This window comes from Pan troglodytes, chromosome 10 (genome assembly GCF_028858775.2).
Source record: "Pan troglodytes isolate AG18354 chromosome 10, NHGRI_mPanTro3-v2.0_pri, whole genome shotgun sequence".
Classification (NCBI taxonomy): domain Eukaryota; kingdom Metazoa; phylum Chordata; class Mammalia; order Primates; family Hominidae; genus Pan; species Pan troglodytes.
Genome location: NC_072408.2, coordinates 139910383 through 139935243, shown reverse-complemented (window position 1 = coordinate 139935243; position 24861 = coordinate 139910383). Strand labels below are relative to the sequence as shown.

The following is a 24861-nucleotide window of genomic DNA, read 5'->3' as shown; positions in this document are numbered from 1 at the left end:
ATGATCTTATCCATCTGTTATTTTATCCATCCAAAATAAATACATAAATAAATATATATATATACACACACACACACACACACACACAGTCTCTGGGTGCAACTTTGTTCCTATAGATGTTCTTTGTTCCTATAGATATTCTTTGTTCCTATAGATGTTCTTTTACAATGCCCTAGCCCAGGAGACCAAGTACCCCTTCAAATCTGGAAAAATCACAACCCTGAGCACCAAATACAGCCCAAATGGAATGGACCCTTATGAAGTTCTCCTGGTAACTCATTCATTCATAAAGTTAAAAGGAGTCAAGCCCTGGGTTCATCAATCACCAGTAAAGATTGTACCTGTCCACTGCACTCCAGCCTGGGTGACACAGCAAGATCCCATCTCCAATAAAAAAGTAGTATGTGATCATATTTAAAACTCTCTGCAACCCGTCATTACACAGCTTACACTTACCACAGACAACAGGAAGCAGTAGGGCCAAGTCATCCAAACCCCAAATGGCTGTAGAAGCCCAAACTAACTTCTCCACCCAGGAATACACTTGTGAGCCCCTAACTGATCACCCAGGAATACATTCGTGAGCCTCTAACTGATCACCCAGGAATACATTCGTGAGCCCCTAACTCATCACCCAGGAATACATTCGTGAGCCCCTAACTGATCACCCAGGAATACACTTGTGAGCCCCTAACTGATCTTCAGTTACTTTCCAGAAAAAAACAAAAGACTGAAAGGGCTCTTGGATCCCCAGATAAATGAAAAGCCATTTATCCATATTTTCATTCCTTTTAGAGTCTAAAACCAGCCTCTGCCTGATCAAACTAGAAGGCCAGAAACAGAGGGCAGCTGAAGGAAACAGCTCACTCAAGATGCCAACCAGGCCTCTGTTCATGCCATCATGGATAAGATCTATTTTTGAGGGTCTAATTAAGTTAGGAACTATAATTGTATGTATGTTGGGATTCCTTTTCCTTCTTGTCAAGGTACAGATGGAGCAGAGCTATCTTGTATGTCAGTAGCCCCACTCATGCATTCTTTGTACTCAGACCTGCGTGCCTTGAAAGCATGAAGTAGCTAGAATGGTCGTCACCCCACTTCCCTCAAGATTGAGGAGTGCACAAAAAGGGGGGTACCTGTAACTGTGGGACCAGCTCAAACAAATTAACCATTTCTTAAGTTGTTGCAGGTGCACACACAGCCAAAATTGCCTTGGCACATGCAATGCAAAAAGCTTTAATTTCTAATTGTTATCATCACCAGCCTGGCAGGCCTGCATTGGCATCATCTGGGTCTAGCTGGAAATGCCATAAAAACTTGACCCACCCGAATCACAGAGACAGATCTGAGCATTGCCTCTTGTCTCCTTGCCAGTTGACTTGGTATAAAGCTTTTTTTTTTCTTCCTCAAAAGAGGGAACCATAATGTTGGCTTCTGTGCATGTTGTAAAGTAAGCCTATTGCTCAGTAACAAATGTATCTTTCCATTTTTTAGTTTTTCTTTTTTTTTTTTTTTTTTTTTGAGACGGAGTCTCGCTCTGTCACCCAGGCTGGAGTACAGTGGCGCAATCTCGGCTCACTGCAAGCTCCGCCTCCCGGGTTCACGCCATTCTCCTGCCTCAGCCTCCCAAGTAGCTGGGACTATAGGCGCCCGCCACCACTGCCAGCTAATTTTTTGTATTTTTAGTAGAGACGGGGTTTCACCATGTTAGCCAGGATGGTCTCGATCTCATGACCTCGTGATCCACCTGCTTCGGCCTCCCAATGTTAGCCAGGATGGTCTCGATCTCATGACCTCGTGATCCACCTGCTTCGGCCTCCCAAAGTGCTGGGATTACAGGCGTGAGCCACCATGCCCGGCCCATTTTTTAGTTTTTCTTTTACAAACTTTAAAACATTATTGTATTCATAATTTTTCAGTTTATATGTGGTTTTTGGAAGATTTATTCCCAGACAGTTCTCATTTTAAATTTAACATTTTATAAGATATATTTCTAAGTAGCTTATTTCTATTGCTATAATGAATATGAGGGTTTTTTATAGTATTTTTTGTTATTGTTGTTGTTTGTTTTTGAGATGGAGTCTCACTCTGTCACCCAGGCTGCAGTGCAATGGCATGATCTTGGCTCAATGCAACCTCCACCTCCAGGATTCAAATGATTCTTCCATCTCAACCTCCCAAGCAGCTGGGATTACAGGCGCTCACCACCAAGCCTGGCTAATTTTTTTGGTACTTTTGTAGAGATGGGGTTTCACCATGTTGGCCAGGCTTGTCTTGAACTCCTGACCTCAGGTGATCCACCCACCTCGGCCTCCCAAAGTGCTGGAATTACAGGTGTGAGCCGCCACACCCTGCCTATAGTATGTTTTCTTATTGAAAGTTGGTGGAATCATGGACTGAATGTGCCCCTTAAGTCATATATTGAAGCCCTAACCCCCAGTGTTGCTGTACTGGGAAGTGGAATGTTTAATAAAATAATTAAGGCTAAATAAGGTCATGAGAAGCCAGGAGTGTTGGCTCACGCCTGTAATCCCAGCACTTTGGGAGGCCAAGGTGGGCAGATCACCTGAGGTCAGGAGTTCGAGACCAGCCTAGTCAACATGGTGAAACCCCACCTCTACTAAAAATACAAACATTAGCCAGGTGTGGTGGCAGGTGCCTGTAATCTCAGCTACTTGGGAGGCTGAGGCATGATAATCACTTGAACCTTGGAGGCGGAGGTTGCCATGAGCTGAAATTATGCCACTGCACTCCAGCCTGGGTGACAGAACGAGACTCTGTATCAAAAAAAAAAAAAAAAAAAAGTTGAACTATATGAAGTTGTCCTTTTTGTGGGTTGGTCCAGTCACTCCTCTACATAACAGAACACCTCAAAATTTAGTGACTTATTATTTTAACTTGATTACCTAAAAAAAGAGACTTATTGGCCAGGCGCAGTGGCTCACGCCTGTAACCCCAGCACTTTGGGAGGCCGAGGCAGATGGATCATGAGGTCAGGAGTTCAAGACCAGCCTGCCCAAGATGGTGAAACCCCATCTCTACTAAAAATACAAAAATTAGCCAAGTATGGTGGCGAGCACCTGTAATCCCAGCTACTTGGGAGGCTGAGGCAGAGAATTGCTTGAACCCAGTAGGAGGAGGCTGCAGTGAGCCAGGATCGTGCCACAGCACTCCAGCCTGGGAAAGAGTGAGACTGCATCTCAAAAAAAAAAAAAAAAAAACTTATTATATCTAATAGTTTCCTGGGTCAGAAATTCAAGATAGGCTCAGCTAGGCAGCTTTTTCTAAGGCTAGATCTAGAACAGAAGGGGCTGGAATGCCTGGGGGTGTTTTAGGCATCTCTCACTCTTGATGTAGTCTGTGTGTGAGCTAGTTAGGGCTTTCTTACTGCAGGGCAGCTCAGGGCCATTGGACTATTTATATGGCTGCTGAATGGTTCAAGAGTGTGAATTCCAGTGACAAGATGGAAGCTGCATCACCTTTTATGACCTAGCTTTGGAAGTTACACAGCTTCATCTCTGCTGCATTTTTTTTTTTCTTTCTTAAATAGAAACGGGGTCTCACTGTGTTTCCCAGGCTGGTCTCAAACTCCTGGGCTCAAGCAATTTTCCTGCCTTGGCCTCCTGAAGCTCTGGGATTACAGGTATGAGCCACTGCACCTGGCCTATTTCTGCTGCATTCTGTTGGCTACAGGCAAATTACAAGTCCACCCAGGTTCAAGGAGCTGGTGTCGACCTCAACTCTCATGGGAGAAATATATAGCAGGCACACTGTGGAAGAGAATGTGTGATAGGAGATACTGTTTTGGCCATGTTTGGGATTACCACGGTCTGCCCTCTGGCTGTAACAATTCACATCCCCCCCATGCAAAGTACAGCCATCTCCTCCCCCAAGATCCCAATGTCTCATCCCCTTATAATATCAGATTGAAGACCAGGATCTCATCGTCAGACTCTGCTACAGGTGCAGATGGGACTCTTGAGGATGCAGTTCCTGAGGTGCTATTTCTCCCAATCTGAATGCCTGTGAAATATGAGACAAGTTATTTTCATCTTACACACCCAGAACGTAACAGTGGGGCAGACACAGAAAAACTGTTACCAATACTCCTATTCAAAAATGGGGACAAGAGGAGGCACACAGTAGTCACTGTTCCATAGAAATCCATAAATCCTACTGGGTACCCATTACCAGTTCGATGATTAGGGTTTGGTTCTGCTTTCTTGGGCTTCTCCTCCATGGCTCTTTGCTCTACCCTCTGGATCTTAGTTCTGCTCTCTGAGTCATCCATGGTTTTTCATAAAATGTGACCATGTTTGCAATTGAGTATCCTTCTCAACCTACTTCCTGAGCAAAAAGGTTGAGAGTTCAAATATCTTTTTTTATACAGTTTGTCCTTATCTGTAAAGTTAGCATCACTGTTTTTAAGAATGTGTGGGATTTTTAGCTATCTGCATACAACCCATTCCATTAGACAAAAGCCACACCCCAAAAATCTCTTAAGACTTTCTCTACCATGGGCTCTCAGTGGGCCTTTTGTGGGACCTCACCCTTAAAATTCTTAGCAGTTCTGTTGCTTATGAGAGAGGGCTCACAGAAGCATTCTCTCAAGTCCTTAGAAGTCCTTTTTGTTTATTCATTGAAGGGGGTCAGGAGGCACCGCTTCAGATCTTTCTGGAATCTTACATAAGGGTATTATAGCCAGCCCTGGATTACATCTTTTCCCTGAGGAGCTTTTGTACTTTGAGAATGCTTTACAAGCTGAAAAGACTGATTACCATTTCCTCCGTGGAATGGTTCGTTTTTTAGTTCTCTTTCCTCTCATTTTATTATAAGCAATGAGGAGCCCGGTAGCATCCTGAACACTGGGTCTAGAAAACACTTAGCTCTATCACTGAGGTCATGAGGTACATCTTCTATTTTCCATTTACATTAGGTGACAGTGTTGATAAACCTGTCACTACACAAAAAAGTCTCATTTTCTCCATGTTTCAATAATGCTTTCCTTGTGTTCCTTCAAGCTCTCACCAGCAACCTCCTTGATGACTTTTAGACTCTGCTAATACCATCCCCAAAGCCCACTGGGTTTTACTGATATTTTACTCAAGGGCCTTTCAGATTCTGCTCATCATCCAGTGCCAAGGCCAGTGATGCATGTAAGTAGGACCCCACTTCCAACACTAAATTTCTATTCCAATCACTACTGTAGTCTAACGTATCACCTCAAAACATTATAGCACAAATAGCAACAAAGACGTTATTATTTCTGATGGTTCCTGTTTGTCAGGGATTCAGGAGAGGTCTGACTGAGCCGTTCTGGGTCAGGATTTCTCATGGAGCCGGAAAGGCATGGAACGGGAGCATATGGGGCTGAACAAGCATCTCTTTATGTCATCTCAGAGCCTCTCTATGTGGTTTCTCTATATGGATTATTTGAGATTTCCTCCTAGTACTGCAGCTTCAAGGACTGCTTACATGGCAAATGAAGGATCTCTGCAATCAAGGCAGAAGCCGCATGGCTTTTTATATCCTGCGAAGTTACATGATCACTTCCTCCACATTCTTTTGGCTACAAGTGACTCACAAGCCAACAAAACTCAAAGGATGGGGCAAGACTATAAGTGGGAGGAGTGGCAAGATCACACTGTAGAAGAGGAGATGAGACAGAAGCTACTGTTATAGCCCACTTCAGAAAATAAAATCTGCCACATTTGTAAAACATGGTTGATTATTGTAATTTCCTATGGTTCAACCTCATATACAAATGTATGGCGAAAGAGACCTGGATTTCATTTACTCAGAAAATTTTCATATATTAGATTGACCTGTATTTATTTTTTCTTCTACTGTCTCTATCCTGATTTGGTGTAAAGGTTATAGAAGAATTTCTAGGTGAATTTGGAAGTAATCTATATTTTAAAAATTCTCTAATACTGCTTACATAATGATAATCAAGTCCTTAATGTTTGCTAAAATTTTATTGGACATCCATCTGGGCTTTGCTATATTTCACTGAGGGAAGCTTTTGATACTCCAATTTTCTTATTTATTGTTGATTTTATTCAGTCTTGCTTTTTCTGCTTGGTCAGTTTTGATAATGTGCAGTATTCTAGAAAACTGAAAAATGTGTTATCTATTTTTATTTGACTGGCGTATGGTTATCCTTAGTATTCTCCCATAATTTTTTAAAATCTAAACTGTTGTATAGCCCCTGTTCATCAAATATTAGTTACAAGTACATTCTCACAAATGCTCTTGAATCTTTCACCCAAACAGAAAATTAAAAATAACTTGAAGCCTCTACTTAGTGTTCCCTTTTTCCAACTCACTGCTTCTTCCACAGGGGTAGACACTATCCTAAAGATTTTGATTATCATTTTCTAGCTTTTTTCCCCGTTGTTTTGTCACATAAACACATATGCCTAAACAATATATAACTCCATTTTGCTTTATCTTGGCCTTTAACAAAGATGTTATACTACATACAGTATTTGGGGAATAACATTTATCACTATTAAATGTCTAGGACTTGAACATATTGATGATTCAATTTGTTCAAGCTTGTTCAATTTGTTCAGTTTATTTCATAGTTGCATATTTTATCAACTGGATAATAGTCTCTTTATTCTTTTACATCTTTATCAGATTTATTTTAATTAAATTTGCATTGAGATAGTTTCACCTAGAGTATACAAAATAATGCAGAGATCCCTTATACACTTTTCCCAGTTTCCCCCAATGCTAACATTTTGCAACACTATAGTATATCAGAGCCAGAATACTGACACACAATACTTAACATTTCCCCAGTTTTACTTATACTTTGTATGTATGTGTGTATATTAAGTTCTGTTCAATGTTATCACCAGTGTAGGTTCATGTATCAACAACCACCTTCAAGATGCTGAACAGTTCCAACACCATAAGATTTGTATCTATTTTGTATTTTGATGCCACTGAAAATTGATTCAATTTGTTAAATCCCATTTTATATTATTTTTCTGATATATAGAAATAAAATTGATTTGAATATACTGACATCCAATAATTTTGCAAAATTCAGTTTTTCTTTTTAATGACTTTAATTTTTTGTGTGTGATAGGGTCTCACTCTGTCACCCAGGCTGGAGTGCAGTGATGTGATCCCGGCTCACTGCAACCTCCACCTTTCGAGTTCAAGTGATACTCCCGTCTCAGCCTCCCGAGTAGCTGGAATTACAGGTGCACGTCACCACCCTGGCTAATTTTTGTATTTTTGGTAAACACGGGCTATCACCATGTTGGCTAGACTGGTCTCAAACTCCTGACCTCAAGTGATCCTGCCCACCTTGGCCTTCCAAAGTGCTGGGATTACAGGCGTGAGTCACCACACCTGGCCTCTTTTTAATGATTTTAGAAATGACTCCACACAACATGAAAGTTTAAAAAGTAATATAGAATTTACACAATGATAATGAATTTGTAAATATTACCAATATTCCTCAAATTTTTACCATGTTAGCTTTCTCTACAAATAAACGTTTTTCTTTCTTTCTTTTTTCTGAGACAGAGTTTCACTCTGTCACCCAGGCTGGAGTGCAGTGGTGTGATCCCGGCTCACTGCAACCTCTGCCTCCCGGGTTCAAGCAATTCTCCTGCCTCAGCCTCCCAAGTAGCTGGGATTACAGGTGCCTGCCACCACGCCTGGGTAATTTTTGTATTTTTAGTAGAGACGGGGGTTTCACCATGTTGGCCAGGTTGGTCTCAAACGCCCAACCTCAGGTGATCCACCCGCCTCGGCCTCCCAAAATGCTAGGATTACAGATGTGAGCCACCATGCCCGGCCAAATAAATGTTTTTCTTGAAATGTATAAGCATTGGCAGGGCACAGTGGCTCACGCCTGTAATCCCAGCACTTTGGGAGGCCGAGGTGGGTGGATCACCTGAGGTCAGGAGTTCAAGACCAGCCTGGCCAACATGGTGAAAACCCGTCTCTACTAAAAATATAAAAACTAGCTGGGCGTGGTGGTGGGCACCTGTAATCCCAGCTACTCAGGAGGCTGAGGCTGGAGAATCACTTGAACTCAGGAGGCTGAGGCTGGAGAATCACTTGAACCCGGGAGGCAGAGGCTGCAGTGAGCCGACACGGTGCCACTGCACTTCAACCTTGGTGACAGAGTGAGATTCCGTCTCAAAAAAAAAAAAAAAAAGAAAAAGAAAAAAAGAAATGTATGAGCATAGGTTGGAGGCATAATTTCTCGACATCCCTAAACACTTCAGTGTTGAGTAGTGTCCCCCCAACTCAAAGAGATATGTTGGGGTCCTAATTTCCATACCTCAGAGTGAGGCCTTATTTGGAGAGAGGGTCTTTACAGAGTTAACAATGTTAAAATGAGGACTTAGGAGTCAATATGACTGATGTCTCTATAAAAAGGGGACGTTTGCACAGAGATATGTACATATAGAAGGGAGATTATGTGATGAGACAGTGAGAAGACAGCCATCTACAAGCCAAGGAGAGAGGCCTGGAACAGATCCTTCCCTCAGAGCCCTCAGAAGGAACCAAAACCTGTCAATGCCTTGATTTCAAACATGGAGCCTCCAGAACAGTAAGACAATATATCTGTGTTGTTTAAGCCATCCAGTTTGTGGTTCTTTGTTATGACAGTCCTAGACAACTTATACGATTGTTCTAATATTGAAAGTGGGATATTAAGTCTCCAACTAGTATTGAGTTGTCTCTCTTCATTTCTGTCAGATTTTGCTTCGTGTATTTTGGTGCTGTTATTAGGTACATATATGTTTATAATTATTATATCTTCTTTTTTGCCTTTTTTGAGGCAAAATATAAATATATAAAATGTAAATATATAATGTATAAATATTATCATCATTACCATTTTTAAGTGTACAGTTCAGCAATAATAAATACATTCATATTTTTCCCCTTCATCCTTCCCCCTCTTCCCAGCTTCTGGTAACCACCATCAACTCTATCTTCATGAGGTCTACTTTTTTAGCTTTCAAATATGAGTGAGAACAGGCAATATTTGTCTTTCTGTGCTTGGCTTATTTCACTTATTATAATGGCTTTCAGTTCCATCCCAGTTGCTGCAAATGACAGGATTTTATTCTTTTTTATGACTGAATAGACATATTGACTGTGTTTATATATATCACACTTTCTTTATCCATTTGTTGATGGGCTCTGATTTTTGTTTTGTTTCGTTTTTTGAGATGGAGCTTTACTCTGTCGCCCAGGCTGGAGGGCAGCAGTTCAATCTCAACTCACTGCAACCTCCGCCTCCCGGGTTCAAGTGATTCTCCTGCCTCAGCCTCCCGAGTAGCTGGGACTACAGGTGTCTGCCACCACACCCCGCTAACTTTTGTATTTTTAGTAGAGACGGGGTTTCACCAGGCTGGTCAAGCTGGTCTTGAACTCTTGACCTCAAGTGATCCACCCACCTCGGCCTCCCAAAGTGCTGGGATTACAGGCATGAGCCACCACGCCTGGCCTGATTTCATTTTTTGGCTCTTGTGGATAGTGCTGCAGGAAACGTGGGAGTGCAGGTGTCTCTTTGATGTACTGATTTCCTTTCTTTTGGCTTTTCACCCAGTAGTGGGGTTGCTGGATCATATAATAGTTCTATTTTCAGTTGCTTTGAGGAGCCTCCATACTGTTCTCCATAGTGGCTGTACTAATTTCCACTCCCACCAACAGTGTACGAGGGCTGTCCTTCCTCCATATCCTCACCAGTATCTGTTCTTTCCTGTCTTTCTGATACAAGCCATTTTAACTGAAGAGGGATGATATCTGATTGTGGTTAGTTTGCATCTCTCTGATAAGTAGTGATATTGAGCATTTTTTCATATACCTGTTAGACATTTGCATGTCTTCTCTGAGAAACGTCTGTTCGGATCTTTTGCCTACTTTATAATTGGAATATCTGGAGTTTGGGGGGTTTTTTTGTTATTTTTCTTTGTTTTTGCTATAGAGTTGTTTGAGCTCCCTGTATATTCTGGCAATTAACCCCTTGTCAAATGGATAGTTTGCAAATATTTTCTCCCAATCTGTGGGTTGTCTCTTCATTTTGTTATTTCCTCGGCAGTATGGAAGCTTCCTAGCTTGATGTAATCCCAATTGTCTATTTATAATTGTTACATCTTCTTGATAACTTATCTTTACAAAATACTTTTCTTTATCTCTAGTAAAACTTTTGTTTTAAACTCTATTGTGTCTGATATTAGAAAGCCACTGGAGATTTATTATGGTTGCTGTTTGCATTTTATATCTTTTTCCATCCTTTACTTCTAATCCAATTGTATCTTTGAGTATGTATGTATGTCTCCTGTACATGGTTGGATTTTTTTTTATCATCACTTTGACAATCTGTGTCTTTTGATAGTTTAATCTATTCACATTTAATGTTATTACTGGCCAGGTGCGCTGGCTCATGCCTATAATCTTGATGCTTCAAGAGACCAGAATGGGAGGATTGCTCGAGCCCTGGAGTTTGATACCTCCATCTCTATAAATAAATAAATAAAATAAAATAAAATAAAATAGCCAGGTGGGAGGTGGGAGAATTGCTTGAAGCCAAGAGTTCAAGGCTGCAGTGAGCTATGACCATGCAACTGCACTCCAGCCTGGGCAATAGAGCAAGACCCTCTTAAAAAAAAGTTATTATTGATATAGTTAGATTTACATATGCTGCTTTCCCTTTCGTATTTTATGTCTCATGTATCTTTTGTTCATCTATTTCTCCTTCACTTTTGTCTTAAGTGCATATTTTGTAATGTAATATTTTATTTATTTAATGATTCCTTACAATATTTTTGCAGTTATTTCTTTAGTGTTTGTTCTAGGAAGTGTTAAATACACATTAACTTATCAGAGTCTACTTCAGATTTATACTACCTTAATTCCAATAAGACTTTTATAAACCCATTATTCCTATATAGTTCTAGCCCCCACCCCGACTTTTGTGCTGGTATTGATATATATATCTATGTTACAAATGCAACAACACATTGCTATAAATATTGCTTTATATATTTTATCATTTAAAGAGGCTGAGAGATGAAGAGAAAGTATATATTAACAGCTTTTGTTACAGTAGCCTATTTATTTCCTATTTCTGGTTCTCTCAGCTTATTCTTGTGGCTTTAAGTTGCCATCTAGAGCCATTTCCTTACCCCAACACGACTTTTCTCCCACCCTCCTCCTTTGTGGTGTTATTGGTAGACATATTACACTTCTGTATGTTATAGTCCAAACAGTACTGCATATTGTTTTATATAATTGCTTTTTTTGTTGCTGTTATTGAGACGGAGTCTCACTCTGTCGCCCAGGCTGGAGTGCGGTGGCGTGATCTCGGCTCACTGCAACCTCCGCCTCCTGGGTTCAAGCCATTCTCCAGCCTCAGCCTCCCGAGTAGCTGGGACTACAGGCGCCCGCCACCACACCCCGCTAATTTTTTGTGTTTTTAATAGAGATGGGGTTTCACCATGTTAGTGAGGATGGTCTTGATCTCCAGACCTTGTGATCCGCCCACCTCGGCCTCCCAAAGTGCTGGGATTACAGGCGTTAGCCACCACGCCTGGCCTATAATTATTAATCAGTTACTAATAAAATAAGAAATCTGCACTTGCACTATCTTTTATTATTACATAATTACCCTTTACTGGTGCTCTTTGTTTTTTCTGTGGAAACAAATTACTGCCTGGGGTCATTCCTCAGACTGTTGCTCTTCAGTCTCCAAACTGATCACTGGAAATGATGTTAAGTGGAGCTGATCCCGTTCCCACTCCTTGGCTCTTGGACCTGTGTATACTCCCTATTGAGGAGTCACTACCAGATGAAAGTCTGTGATTCCAGGACTGCATCTTGGAGGACGGTGCCCTGTGCTTGTCAAGTACTGCCACTAAGCTGGTACTTCAAACCACCTTCAGCAGGTCATCCAATGCTCTGTCACACCAGCCGCTTCTAGGTGGTGGGGTAAGCATAAGGTGTGACCAATAGATCAGTCATGGGACCACCACTGAACCTTATCTGTGGTAAAGTGGGTCTCCTTGTCTAATGCCCTGGCATGTGGGATAATCAGAATCTCTACTCTCCTAAAAATTATTAAATAGACTTCTTCCAATGTTACATACTGTTATTTTCTGGGGCTTATTTCCATATTTTTGTACCATCAAATTACATCTTATAATTTTTAAGTCTGTTTAGATTTGGCCAAGCATGACTTTTTATTTTTTTATGTTTCCAACTTTCTTGGTATTAAATATTTTGTTTAAAATGACATTATTTCACCCTGGTTTGTGAATAACCCTTCTAGGTAGATATTTTCTTTCAGAACATTGAAGACATTCTTTTACTGTCTTCTGATTTTTACTGTTGCTATTGACAAGTCAACCTAAGCATGTAAAATTGGAAAAGGGCAACTCAATGATAAAATATCAGACTTTCAACTAATATTCCCATCCTTACAACCTCCAATGATGGTATCTCATAACATATTACAAATACCAAGAGAGTAGAATTTTTTTTTTTTTTTTTGAGACAAGGTCTTGCTTTGTCACCCAGGCTGGAGTGCAGTGGTACAAATATGGCTTACTGCAGCCTCAATCTCCTGGGCTCAAGCAATCCTCCTGCCTCAGCCTCCAGAGTAGCTGGGACCACAGCCCTAAGCCACCATCCCAGGGTATTTTTTTTTTTTCAGAGATGGGGTTTTGCTTTGTTGTCCAGACTGGTCTCAAATTCCTGAGCTCAAGTGATCCTCCTGCCTCCCAAAGTGTTGGGATTATAGGCATAAGCCACTGCACTCAGCCAGAGTAGGGCTGATTTTAAATTTTAGACTTTGGCCCCAAAGTGAGCTGTTATTTTCCTTTTACTGTGATGCTCTTAAAATAGTAAAAAAAAAAAAAAAAAAAAAAAGTAGCTAAATTGTTTTTAAAAATTAAGGTTGCTCTAGCCGGGTACGATGGCTCATGCCTGTAATCCCAGCACTTTGGGAAGCCAAGGCGGGTGGATCACCTGAGGTCAGGAGTTTGAGACCAGCCTGGCCAAAATGGTGAAACCCCATCTCTACTAAAAATACAAAAATTAGCCAGGTGTGGTGGCAGGTGCCTGTAATCCCAGCTACTCAGGAGGCTGAGGCAGGAGAATCACCTGAACCCCAGAGGCGGAAGTTGCAGTGAGCCGAGATCACGCCACTGCACTCCAGCATGGGTGACACAGTGAGACTCTGTCTCAAAAAAAAAAAAAAAAAGAAATTACCCCTACACTTTTTCACAATAAACCTTAGATCTTCAAGACACTCACAAAACCAAAAGCCACTTCCTTCTCTCAACACTTACCCCCAAGACAAATGAAGATATATGGAAATATATGGCATACCTAGTTCAGACTTCTATTAAAGAGTCACACAAACATTCCATCAATAAACAAGCAGCATGAATTTCTAAATAAACGTCTGCTTGAAGCACTTTTATTTGCCAGTAGAAGTAATATTTCCAACTGTCTCAGGTCAAGAGTTCCTTTTGGCCTCCAGCCTGATCTCAAGACTGGACTTTCCTCTTTGGGAACTCCTATGCCCTCTACTCAGAAGACTGTCCTCTTGGCTTCTTTTGGCTTTTCAGCAACATTGACATTTGTCTTCTGTATTATTATTATATAGTTTGTTTATGTATTTATTTTTACTTTTTACAGATATGAGGTCTTGCCCTGTCATCCAGGCTGAAATACAATCATGGCTCACTGCATCCTCAACCTTCTGGGCTGAAGCGACACTCCTGCCTCAGCCTCCCAAGTAGCTGGGACTATAGGAAAGCATCTTATTTTTTTTCATTTTTTAGTTCTCTTTCTTATTCTTTTGCCACAAGTTGATAATTGAGGCCGATGCAAGTGAAGACATAGATACATGCCACAGTTAGGATTGTGTCATATACACAGAACATGTGTTTGTCATTTTCTTTTCTTTTTTTTTTTTTTTTGAGACAGAGTCTCACTCTGTAACCCAGGCTGGAGTGCAGTGGCGCAATCTCTGCTCACTGCCACCTCCACCTCCCGGGTTCCAGCGATTCTCCTGCCTCAGCCTCCCGAGTAGCTGGGATTACAGGCGCCCGCCACCATGCCCGACTAATTTTTGTATTTTTAGTTGAGACGGGATTTCACCATATTGGCCAGGCTGAACTCGAACTCCCGACCTTGTGATCCACCCACCTTGGCCTCCCAAAGTGCTGGGATTACAGGCGTGAGCCACCACGCCCGGCCAGTAGCTACTACTTTCAATAACACACTTTTATTGGGTCTTGGTGGAGGGAGAGGGCTGAGGGTCTTAGGAACACATAATGGATACAATCCAGCATGTCACAAAGCATTATCATTCTTTCTTCTAGATTATGGCAAAGTTCCTGACTTTTATTCTTCCCCTTGCCATAAGCCAGTGTTGGATCTGGTCTTGCCTTAGCTGCTACAGCTAACTTTTAAAACCATCATCATGGTCAGGCATGGTGGCTCACGCCTGTAATCCCGGCACTTCGGGAGGCCAAGGCAGGTGGATTACCTGAGGTCAGGAATTCAAGACCAGCCTGGCCAACGTGATGAAACCCCGTCTCTACTAAAAATACAAAAATTAGCCAGGCGCGGTGGCACACACCTGTAATCCCAGCTACTATGGAGGCTGAGGCAGGAGAATCGCTTGAACCCAGGAGGTGGAGGTTGCAGTGAGCCGAGATCGTGCAATTCACTCCAGCCTGGGTGACAGAACAAGACTCTGTCTCAAAAAAAAAAAAAAAAAAAAAAAAAAAAAACCAAAAAACAAAAAGCAAAACCATCATCATTGCTGGGTGTCAGTGCACCAAGTATATGCTGTAAGTAATTGCCCTTCACTGAACACCCTCAAAGGATTTCACAAGTATTTACCCCCTCCCCCAACTTTTTTTTTGAGACAGGGTCTCACTGTTGCCCAGACTGGAGTACAGTGCAGCTCACTGCATCCTTGACCTCCTGGGCTCAAGTGATCCTCCTGCCTCAACCTCCTGAGTAGCTGGGATTGCAGGTGTGCACCGCTGTAACCAGCTTTTAAGAAACTTTTGTAGACAGGGTTTTGTCACGTTGCCCTGGGTTTTGTCATGCTGAGAAGTTTTGATATATTACTCATTCCTGCAATGCTCTATGAATTCTACATATTTTCCTAAATGAGCAATCCCATCCCAGGGCATGTTTAGTGTAGATTATTGTTACCAAACTGGTAAAAATAAGCCATGGGGAACTGGCAGAATAAGCTTCCTCCTGCAAGGCAAATTCCACATTTTCCCAGAAAAGGGAAGGGGTTCTATCTGTATCAGGAGGTGGCAGGTTTTTTATACCTCAACTACTCAACTGTGCCATGGCTGTGCAAAAGCAGTCAAATAATACACAAATATATTTAGCCATGTTCCAACAACAGTTATTTATGGACACTCAAGTTTGAATTTTATATATTGCCAACATCTACTCTATAGCCATAAATGAAGCATCTGCAGTGCAAAGTCTATCAGAAGAGTTTGCTAGGCTGAGTCCTCAGGTTCTTCCCAGATACTCCTATTCAAAGTCTATCAGAAGAGTTTGCTAGGCTGAGTCCTCAGGTTCTTCCCAGACATTCCTATTCAAAGTCTATCAGAAGAGTTTGCTAGGCTGAGGCCTCAGGTTCTTCCCAGACATTCCTATTCAAAGTCTATCAGAAGAGTTTGCTAGGCTGAGTCCTCAGGTTCTTTCCAGATACTCCTATTCAAAGTCTATCAGAAGAGTTTGCTAGGCTGAGGCCTCAGGTTCTTTGCAGATACTGCTATTCAAAGTCTATCACAAGAGCTTGCTAGGCTGAGTCCTCAGGTTCTTCCCAGATATTCCTATTCAAATTATCAAGGGATAACTTTTTTTTGGGGGGGAAGGTTGAGGATAACTTTTTCAATGCATGTTTACATTAAGGGATTTAGTAAACATTTGAGGTGAACTGACTTTAATTCACCAAGCCAAATATACTATTTGATTCCCACCACCTCACTCCTACAGCTGTAAGAAACTTTTTCAGCAATGTCAAAGTTGCCAAGTCTGACACTCCACCCTGAGGTGAGATTTCAGGGCTTCAGGCCTGTCATTCTCATGGTCTAAGATCTAGCAAGATCAAAATCAGCCATCTCTGCCCCTGTCTCAGATTTTCTCATAAATTTAAAATTCTTATAAGGCTATAATTCTTCAGTGTTTCCAAAATCTCAGCATCAGGCACTACAACGTTCCAGGTGTACAGAAACAATAACACTATTTCACATGATGGCTAAAAGTTGCTATCTTCAAATATAAACAAGAATGCGATTTTCTTGTCTCAGGAAAAACAAACAAACCTAAATCATATACCCCACTTTGTTAACTACATGCTACCAAGGCAACAACTGATCAGTTAAAGCCCTTAGGTTATAAGAAATAGAAAGCTGGCCGGGCTCGGTGGCTCACACCTGTAATCCCATGACTTTGGGAGGCTGAAGTGGGCGGATCACCTGAGGTCAGGAGTTCAAGACCAGCCTGGCCAACATGGTGAAACCCCGTCTATACTAAAAATACAAATATTAGCCAGGCATGTAATCCTAGCCACTTGGGAGGCTAAGGCAAGGAAATTGCTTGAACCCAGGAGGTGGAAGTTGCAGTGAGCTGAGATCATGCCATTGCATTCCAGCCTGGAGGACAAGAGTGAAACTTAGTCTCAAAAAAAAAAAAAAAAAAAAAAAACCCAAACAACAAAAAGCAAAAGACATTTTTATTGAGAAGTGAGGAAACACACAGATCAGAGAAGCAGGTTCTAAAGGGATCGTATCCACAGTTATTCTTGTAATCAATTAGCCAGAATGAATGGATGTTCTCAACAGAATTCTGGGACAAGAATGAATGAGTTCCCACATTTTCTGGTTCATGTACAAATGAATTACAGACTCAAAATTCTGAAAAAGAGATTACCATTATCCAACAATGGGTAAAATGCTCACCTGTAGCTAGTGGAACGGATACCTGAAAGACACTACCACAGGAAGCACCCCAGAGAGGGGAGGTATTTCTCCAGAGAAAACAAGGGTGCTCATGTCAATCAATGGACAACAGGCATGGAACTGCAAAATATAATAAACATTCATTACAATGAGTTCTCTTAAGCGGCAGCCCTGTAATAAATGCCAGATCTGCTTATGAAAAAGAAATCAAAAGATAATTAGCATTTAATATGGAAAATACTGGGGGATATTATTCCACAAACTATCAAATATATATATAGATAGATAGAACAAGTTACATTAAAAAATAAAGTACAAAAAATTTTAGAAATACTATTCAGTGTTAACTCAGGAAAGTCACATTAAATATCCGTTAACTTTAAGAATCTGTTCCCGGCGTTTTTCCTGAACATTATTTACATATTTTTAAAAAAACAACTTTATACTCCACCATGAAGTCAACTGTTCATACCAAGATTTTATTTTACAAAAACACAGCTTCAAATCTGGAATGTGACTTTCCATGGAACACACTTTCAATGGGAAAATGCTTCCTTAATTTATTCAACTTATAAGGTGTTCCTAGTGTAAATTCTCTGAATCTTCATGATGATACTACAACATTTGATATTTATTGCTCCACATTCCTTCCGTTATTTTCATCTACAAATATTTGTAACTTATTTCTGAAAGCTTTTACACTCATCCCAAACATGGTTGGTCTCTCTCCTCTCTTTTGACATGAGTGTAATTTTAGGGCCTCCTGCTTGTAAATCCTGTCTATATTATCCGAAGTCTCCTGAACATGTTTCTCACATTGCATCATTCTGATTTCTCATTTATGAGTCTTCCGATGTATACGAAGCCCTGAATTCCAACAGAAGGATTTCCCACATTCAGAGCATTTCCATGGTTTCTCTCCGGTGTGAACTCTTTGATGTTCACTGAGAGATGACTTCTGAGTGAAGGCTTTTCCACATTCACTGCATTTAAAAGGTTTCTCTCCCGAATGAGTTTTCTGGTGTATCTGAAGTGATGCCTTCCTAGGGTAGGCTTTTTCACATTCGTTGCATTCATAGGGCTTCTCAGTTGAATGAGTTCTCTGATGTATAATCAGCTGTGATTTTCCACAAAAGGCTCTCTCACACAAACTACATTCATAGGGTCTCTCTCCGGTGTGTGTTCTCCTATGTATAACAAGGTATGACTTGCTGCTGAAAGCCTTCCCACATTCACTGCATCCATAGGGCTTCTCTCCTGCATGAGCTCTCAGATGTGCAGTGAGCTGTTCCTTCCTACCAAAGGCTTTCCCACATTCACCGCATTGATAAGGATTATTTCCTGTGTGAACTCCCTGATGTACAATGAGTTGTGTCTTCATATTGAAGGCTTTCCCACAATCACTGCATTGATAGGGTTTTTCTCCTGTATGCATTCGGATGTGAACAAGGAGATAGGACTTACTCCTAAAGGCTTTCCCACATTCACTGCATTTATGGGGTTTCACTCCTGTATGAGTTCTCTGGTGTACAACGAATGGAGACTTCAAACTAAAGGCTTTCCCACATTCGCTGCATTCATACGGTTTCACTCCTGTGTGACTTCTCTGGTGTAAAAGAAGCTGTGATTTCCAACTGTAGGCTTTCCCACATTCACTGCAGCCATACGGTTTCCCTCCTGTGTGAATTTCCTGATGGACAATGAGCTGTGACCTGAAAGAGAAGACCTTCTCGCACTCACTACATGAGTAGGGTTTTTCTCCTGTATGAACTCTCTGATGAGCATTAAGGTTTGACTTGGCACTGAAGGCTCTTTCACATTTACTGCATTCATAAGGTCTCTCTCCTGTATGAATTCTGAGATGTACAATGAGCTGTGACTTACAACGAAAAGCTTTCCCACATTCACTACACACACAGTTTTTTTCTATGCTATGAGCTCTTTGATGCTTAAGAAAATATGGTTCTTCATAACCATGAAACTTATCAGGATTCTTTCTTAAATAACTTCTGCTTGGAGCTGAGTTTTGTGTCAAACTTTTTCCATGTGTGTTATAGAGTCTGTGTCTTGAAGAATCATGGGTTTTGCTCAGATTAAGTCTTCCCAACACACTACAAGCATAGCTTCTTTCAATACTCTCAAGCTCATCTTGATTGTTCTGGTACCATTCTTCCCAGCCATCTACAAACAAACAAACAAAATATAACTTTCTGAATCATAACATAAACCTGATATGGAATTAAACAGTATTAGGACTGTGATGTAATCAACCTTTCTCTTTTGGTAACAACCCAACCACACTGGTTCAAAAGAAATACTGGCCAAGCATGGGGGCAAGAGAACTGAATCAAAACAAACCAAAACAGGTCCCGTCGTGAAAACTGGTAGCAAATTACCAGTAATCAAAAATAGTTTTTAAAATAGAGGTTTAAAATTGGCACTTGGATTAGCCAGGCATGGTGGCGGGCACCTGTAATCCCAGCTACTAGGGAAGCTGAGGCAGAAGAATCGCTTGAACCTGGGAGGCGGAGGTTGCAGTGAGCCGAGACCATGCCACTGCACCAAGTACAAAGTTCCTGAGGAGGAAGCCTGACTGACAGGGTTTAAGAAACAGAAAAAGGCCAGGAAAGCTAAAACCCACTGAGTGAATGGAATGAAAGCAGAACCAAATTATTCAAATCCATGGCAAAAAGTTGTTTATATTTTTAAGATTTTTTTTTTTTTTGAGACAGGGTCTTGCTCTTTCACTCAGGCTGGAGTGCAGTGGCGCAATCTTGGCTTACTGCAGCCTCGACCTCCTGGGTTCAAGTAATCCTCCCATGTCAGATTCCTGAGTAGCTGGGACTACAGGCACATGCCACCATGCCCAGCTAATTTTTGTATTTTTAGTAGAGATGGGGTTTCACTTGTTGGCCAGGCTGGTCTCAAACTCCTGAGCTCAAGCGATCTGCCCGCCTTGGCCTCCCACAGTACTGGGATTACAGGTGTGAACCACTGTGCCCAGCCTAAAGGTTTTAATTACAGAAAATCTCAATCTTCTGCATTTAAAAGATCAGTTTGACTGTTCTGTAAAAAGTAAGAAAAAGACAGAGAAATACTTTAGGAAGCTATTGTAGCAGTCCAGAATGAGATAATAATTTGAACTACAGTTCTTGATATACTTTGGATATCTGTCCCCGCCCAAGTCTCATGTTGAATTAGAATCTCTAGTGCTGGAGGTGGGGCCTGGTGGGAGGTGTCTGCATCTGGATTATGGGGGCAGATCCCTCATGGCTTGGTGCAGTCTTCACAATAGTGAGTTCTTGTGAGATCTGGTCATTTGATAGTATGTGGCACATTCCCCGCCCCGCCTTACTCCTGCTTTCACCATGTGACGTGCTTGCTCCCCCTTTGCCTTCCACTATGACCGGAGCTACCTGAGACCTCCCCAGAAGCAAAGGCTGCCATGCTTCCCATACAGCCTGCAGAACTCTGAGCCAATTAAACCTCTTTTCTTATAAATTTAGTCTCAGGTGTTTTTCTTTTTTTTTTTTTTTTTTTGAGATGGAGTCTCGCTCTGTTGCCCAGGCTGGAGTGCAGTGGCACGATCTCGGCTCACTGCAAGCTCCGCCTCCTGGGTTCACACCATTCTCCTGCCTCAGCCTCCTGAGTAGCTGGGACTACAGGCGCCTGCCACCACACCCCGCTAATTTTTTGTATTTTTAGTAAAGACGGGGTTTCACCATGTTAGTCAGGATGGTCTCCATCTCCTGGCCTTGTGATCCACCCGCCTCGGCCTCCCAAAGTGCTGGGATTACAGGCATGAGCCACCGTGCCCGGCCAGTCTCAGGTATTTCTTTATAGCAATGAAAGAATGGCCTAACACATGTCTGGAGTTGAGGAAATTTGGAACATACGGGAGAGAGAACTAAGACGGTTTGCTAAGGGACTGGATGTGGGAGCAGAGAAGGGGAGGAGTCAACAGCTTGAACGGCAAGATGGCACTGCTCCTTAGAGATGGAAACACTAAGAAAGAAACTTGTGGAAGAAAATGAAGGACTCTGGCCATTTCTTTTGAGGAAGAACGATAATTTTAGAAGGAAATCCCCATTTCTGATACTGAGAGTAAAGTCTGGGAAAGCGTGGGGTAGCGCTCCCACAGGCAGGTAAAACCCAGGACTCAAGTGCCAAAGAGAAAGACGTCAATTTTGACGTTACAACACTGGGGGGAAAGCGTAAACCTTCGGAACGGAAGAGCCTTTCGACAGTTACAACATTCGGAGAGGAGAGCCAAACTGGGAAAAAATACCCCTCTGGACAACGCAAAAGGGAAGTATAAGGTGTGTAAAGTCACTCAAAGATATAGGAGACACCAGGGCTAAGACGGTGAGTCAAGTCTAGGGGATTTAACTGTGGAAGGCAAAGGAGGAAATAAAAGAAACGGAAATAGAGGGCAACGAGCCACAGCAAGTGAGGGGAAAAAGCAATCCTCTAAAGGTCTCGATGCCCAATAAAACCCATGACCATGGGGAGGACGGAAACTTACCCAAAAGCAAACCTGAAGCAGAGTTCAGGAAAGAGGGGCAAGCCTGCCTCTCAACAGTAAGGGGGAAGAAAAACCCAAATATATGAAGAGTGACGGCGATGTCATCTGAGGAGCTCCTGGCTTCATCCTGAGTCAGCTCCAGTAGCTCAAGGACTTCCAGAAGCATTTCTGAAGACAACACTGTGAGTGCCCACTCCTCAGGTACTCATCAGCTCACTCCCATGCCTCCCACCTTCCTCTTTCTCACTCACCCACCTGGACAGCTCTGCCTGGAAATTTTGGCATTTATTATCCATGGATCTTCTCCTTGTTCCAACTTGAAGATTAAGTCAGGCTTGGTACCATGATACCCTGTTGATGGGAAATCACAAAGGGTGGGGACCAGGCTGTTAGGGACAGGACCGAGGAATCAAGAGCTACAGAGCAAAACTGCTCATCTCACTTGGGGAAAGATTACAATTAAGAAGTGTGGGACAAATAGGGACTAAGGAAATTTGACCCCTAAAGTTCAAGTTCATAATCATTAAGCACTTCAGAGATCCCAGAGTAGTTCAACAACAAAAAAAGGGATGGCAATTTAATATTCACTATCTGAGTAACATTGAGATGCAGTACTTACCCACTGATATCAGGTTATGATAGTTTTCCAATATCACATCTCTGTACAGGTACTTCTGTGTAGAATCCAGTAGCTGCCATTCATCCCAGGTGAACTCCATAGATATATCCTTGAATGACAATAATCCCTGAAATAACACACACCCTGTTCAATTGGATGCAATTACATTAGGTGACATGGAAAAGATGCAGAGGAACTGGGAAGGGATAAATGTTCCTCTACCAACTATTTCCTGTGGCTGGTTCAGCATTTACTTTGTGAGAGAATTAAAAATCAATCAAGGAGTGCCAGGCACGGTGGCTCACGCCAGCACTTTCGGAGGCCAAGGCGGGTGGATCACAAGGGCAGGAGTTCAAGACCAGCCTGACCAAGATGGTGAAACCCTGTCTCTACTAAAAATACAAAAATTAGCTGGGCGCAGTGGCAGGCACTTGTAATCCTAGCTACTCAGGTGGCTGAGGCAGGAGAATCACTTGAACCCAGGCAGCAGAGGTTGCAGCAAGCCAAGATCGTGCCACTGCACTCCAGCCTGGGCGACAGAGTGAGACTCCATCTAAAAAAAAAAAAAGAAAGAAAGAAAAAATCAATCAAGGAGCTTCTATTTGCCGGTACTCTCTTGGGTCCTGAAGATTTCAGGATGAATAAAATCCAGTTCTGTCTTCAAGAAACTTTCTATCTTGTAGATGGGAATGAACATTTATACATGCAAACAAAATAAGGTGTTCTGAGTCCTTGGTAAAAACATCCAGGGTACGTTTTGTACAGAAATGAAGAGAGCCACTCAAGTAGTCTTAGAAGATTCATGATGTGTTCAAGAAGTTGGGGTAGAAAGGGCAATTCAGGAGGTGTTTGGACGAGGTTCAGCTGAGAACAGGGGGATAAACAAGACAGTTTATCCTTCTACTTGCAGGAGTCTGAAGGCAATTGGTCTGGGGCTTCCATCTCTTGCTCCACCTTACATGGCTTCCACTTCCAGGGCAACCCAGTCTAAGATGGCTCTAGTCATCACATCTGCATTCTAAGCAACAGCAAAGAGTGGGGGCTGGGAGGGAACAGCAGGGAAATTCAGAAATGGAGTTTCTGTATATGCCCAACTGAAAAACTGGCAAATCTATTATGAAAGAAAGAAAAAAAAATAGATGGAACATAATTTGCAGTCCCTGTACCAGAAGCAAGCATCACACAGAACACATGGTAGATCCTGGTCAATTCAAGGAACAACAAATATTTCAGACACCGAAAAGACTGCTGTCTTTGTTTTCTATTTTTATAACAGAATACCAGAAACTGGGTAATTTATAAAGAAAAATGTTCATTTAGCTCAAGGTTCTGGAGGCCAGGAAGTCCATGAGCATGGTGCTGGCATCTGGTGAGGGCCTTCTTGCTATGTCATAACTTGGTGGAAGGCACTACATGATGAGAGACAGACAGCATGCCAGCTCAGGTCTCTCTTCCTATCCTTTTAAGGCTACTAATCCCATCATAGGGGCCCTGCCCTGATGACTTTATCAAATCCTAAATACCTCCCAAAGGTCCCACCTCCAAATACCATCAACAAATAAATTTAGGAATAAAATTTCCAACACATGAAATTTGGAAGATACACTCAAACCACAGCGATGGCTACAACAGGTGAACAGGTAAGAGCTAGACTACAAAATAAACCTGGCCGGGTGTGGTGGCTCATGCCTGTAATCCCAGCACTCTGGGAGGCCGAGGGAAGCGGATCACAAGGTCAGGAGTTCAAGACCAGCCTGACCAACACGGTGAAACCCCATCTCTACTAAAAATACAAAAATTAGCCAGGCGTGGGGGTGGGCACCTGCAATCCTAGCTACTCAGAAGGCTGAGGCAGGAGAATCGCTGGAACCAGAGAGGCAGAAGTTGCAGTGAGCCAAGATCGCATCACTGCACTCCAGCCTGAGCGACAGAGCAAGACTCCGTCTCAAAAAAAAAAATAAATAAATAAACCTGGAATGATTTTCCTGGTTTATAGAAGAATTACCAATGTAGGTTTATATAAATAAGAGAAATAATAGGGCAATGTTCAAAGAAATGCGGCCTGAAAATTCTCTTGGAGTGAAGACAAATACAGGAGTTCACATGAGAAAAACCTACCAATTGAAATACAAGATAAGTTAACAAACAAAAAAAAGGTCCAAATTTAAGCAGAGGGTAATGAAACGTCTGAAAATAAAGTATAAAGAGAACACCTGATAACCAACTAAAAGGAAAGAACAATGTTTCTTGAAAGTGGGAGAGAAATAAAGTACTGAGAAAAAATAATGCTGATTCTGAAATCTTATACCAGCCAAACTAAAAAGCAAAAATAAGGGAAAATAAAAGACATTTTCAAATATACTAGCACCTGGAAAATTTATATCCATCAAATGTGGTACCTCATGCCTATAATCCCAGCATTTGGGAGGCTGAGGCGGGAGGATCACTTGAGGCCAAGAGTTTCAGACTATCCTGGGTCACATAGTTAGACCCCATCTCTACAAATAACAAAAAAATGTGTGGGCATAGTGGTGCACGCCTGTAGTCCCAGTTACTCAGGAGGCTGAGGTGGAAGGATGGTTTGAGCACAGGAGTTTGAGGCTGTAGTTGGCCATGACTATGCCATTGCACTTTACACTGGGCAACAGAACCAGACTCTGTCTCTAAAAAAAAAAAATTACACCCTATAGAGACAACATTAAGACACAGAAAGAATTGGT

The 24861-nt window shown here is 41.9% G+C and overlaps 1 protein-coding gene across 15 annotated transcripts in view; it reads right to left on the bottom strand.

Annotated features, from left to right (window-relative positions):
- Positions 1-3544: 3544 nt before the first annotated feature.
- ZNF26 (zinc finger protein 26) overlaps positions 3545-24861 on the bottom strand; it is a 66520-nt gene continuing 45203 nt past the window's right edge. For 6 of the 15 annotated variants that reach the window (XM_054663878.2, XM_016924748.4, XM_063785336.1 and 3 more), the window contains 3 exons: positions 22142-22268; positions 21778-21873; positions 16754-19178 (listed from right to left, as the gene is read on the bottom strand). In XM_054663878.2, coding sequence (XP_054519853.1) covers positions 17833-19178; positions 21778-21873; positions 22142-22268 — 1569 coding nt within the window. In that variant the 3' untranslated portion in view covers positions 16754-17832. The other 9 variants (XM_063785340.1, XM_063785339.1, XM_063785342.1 and 6 more) reach the window with 5 other exon arrangements.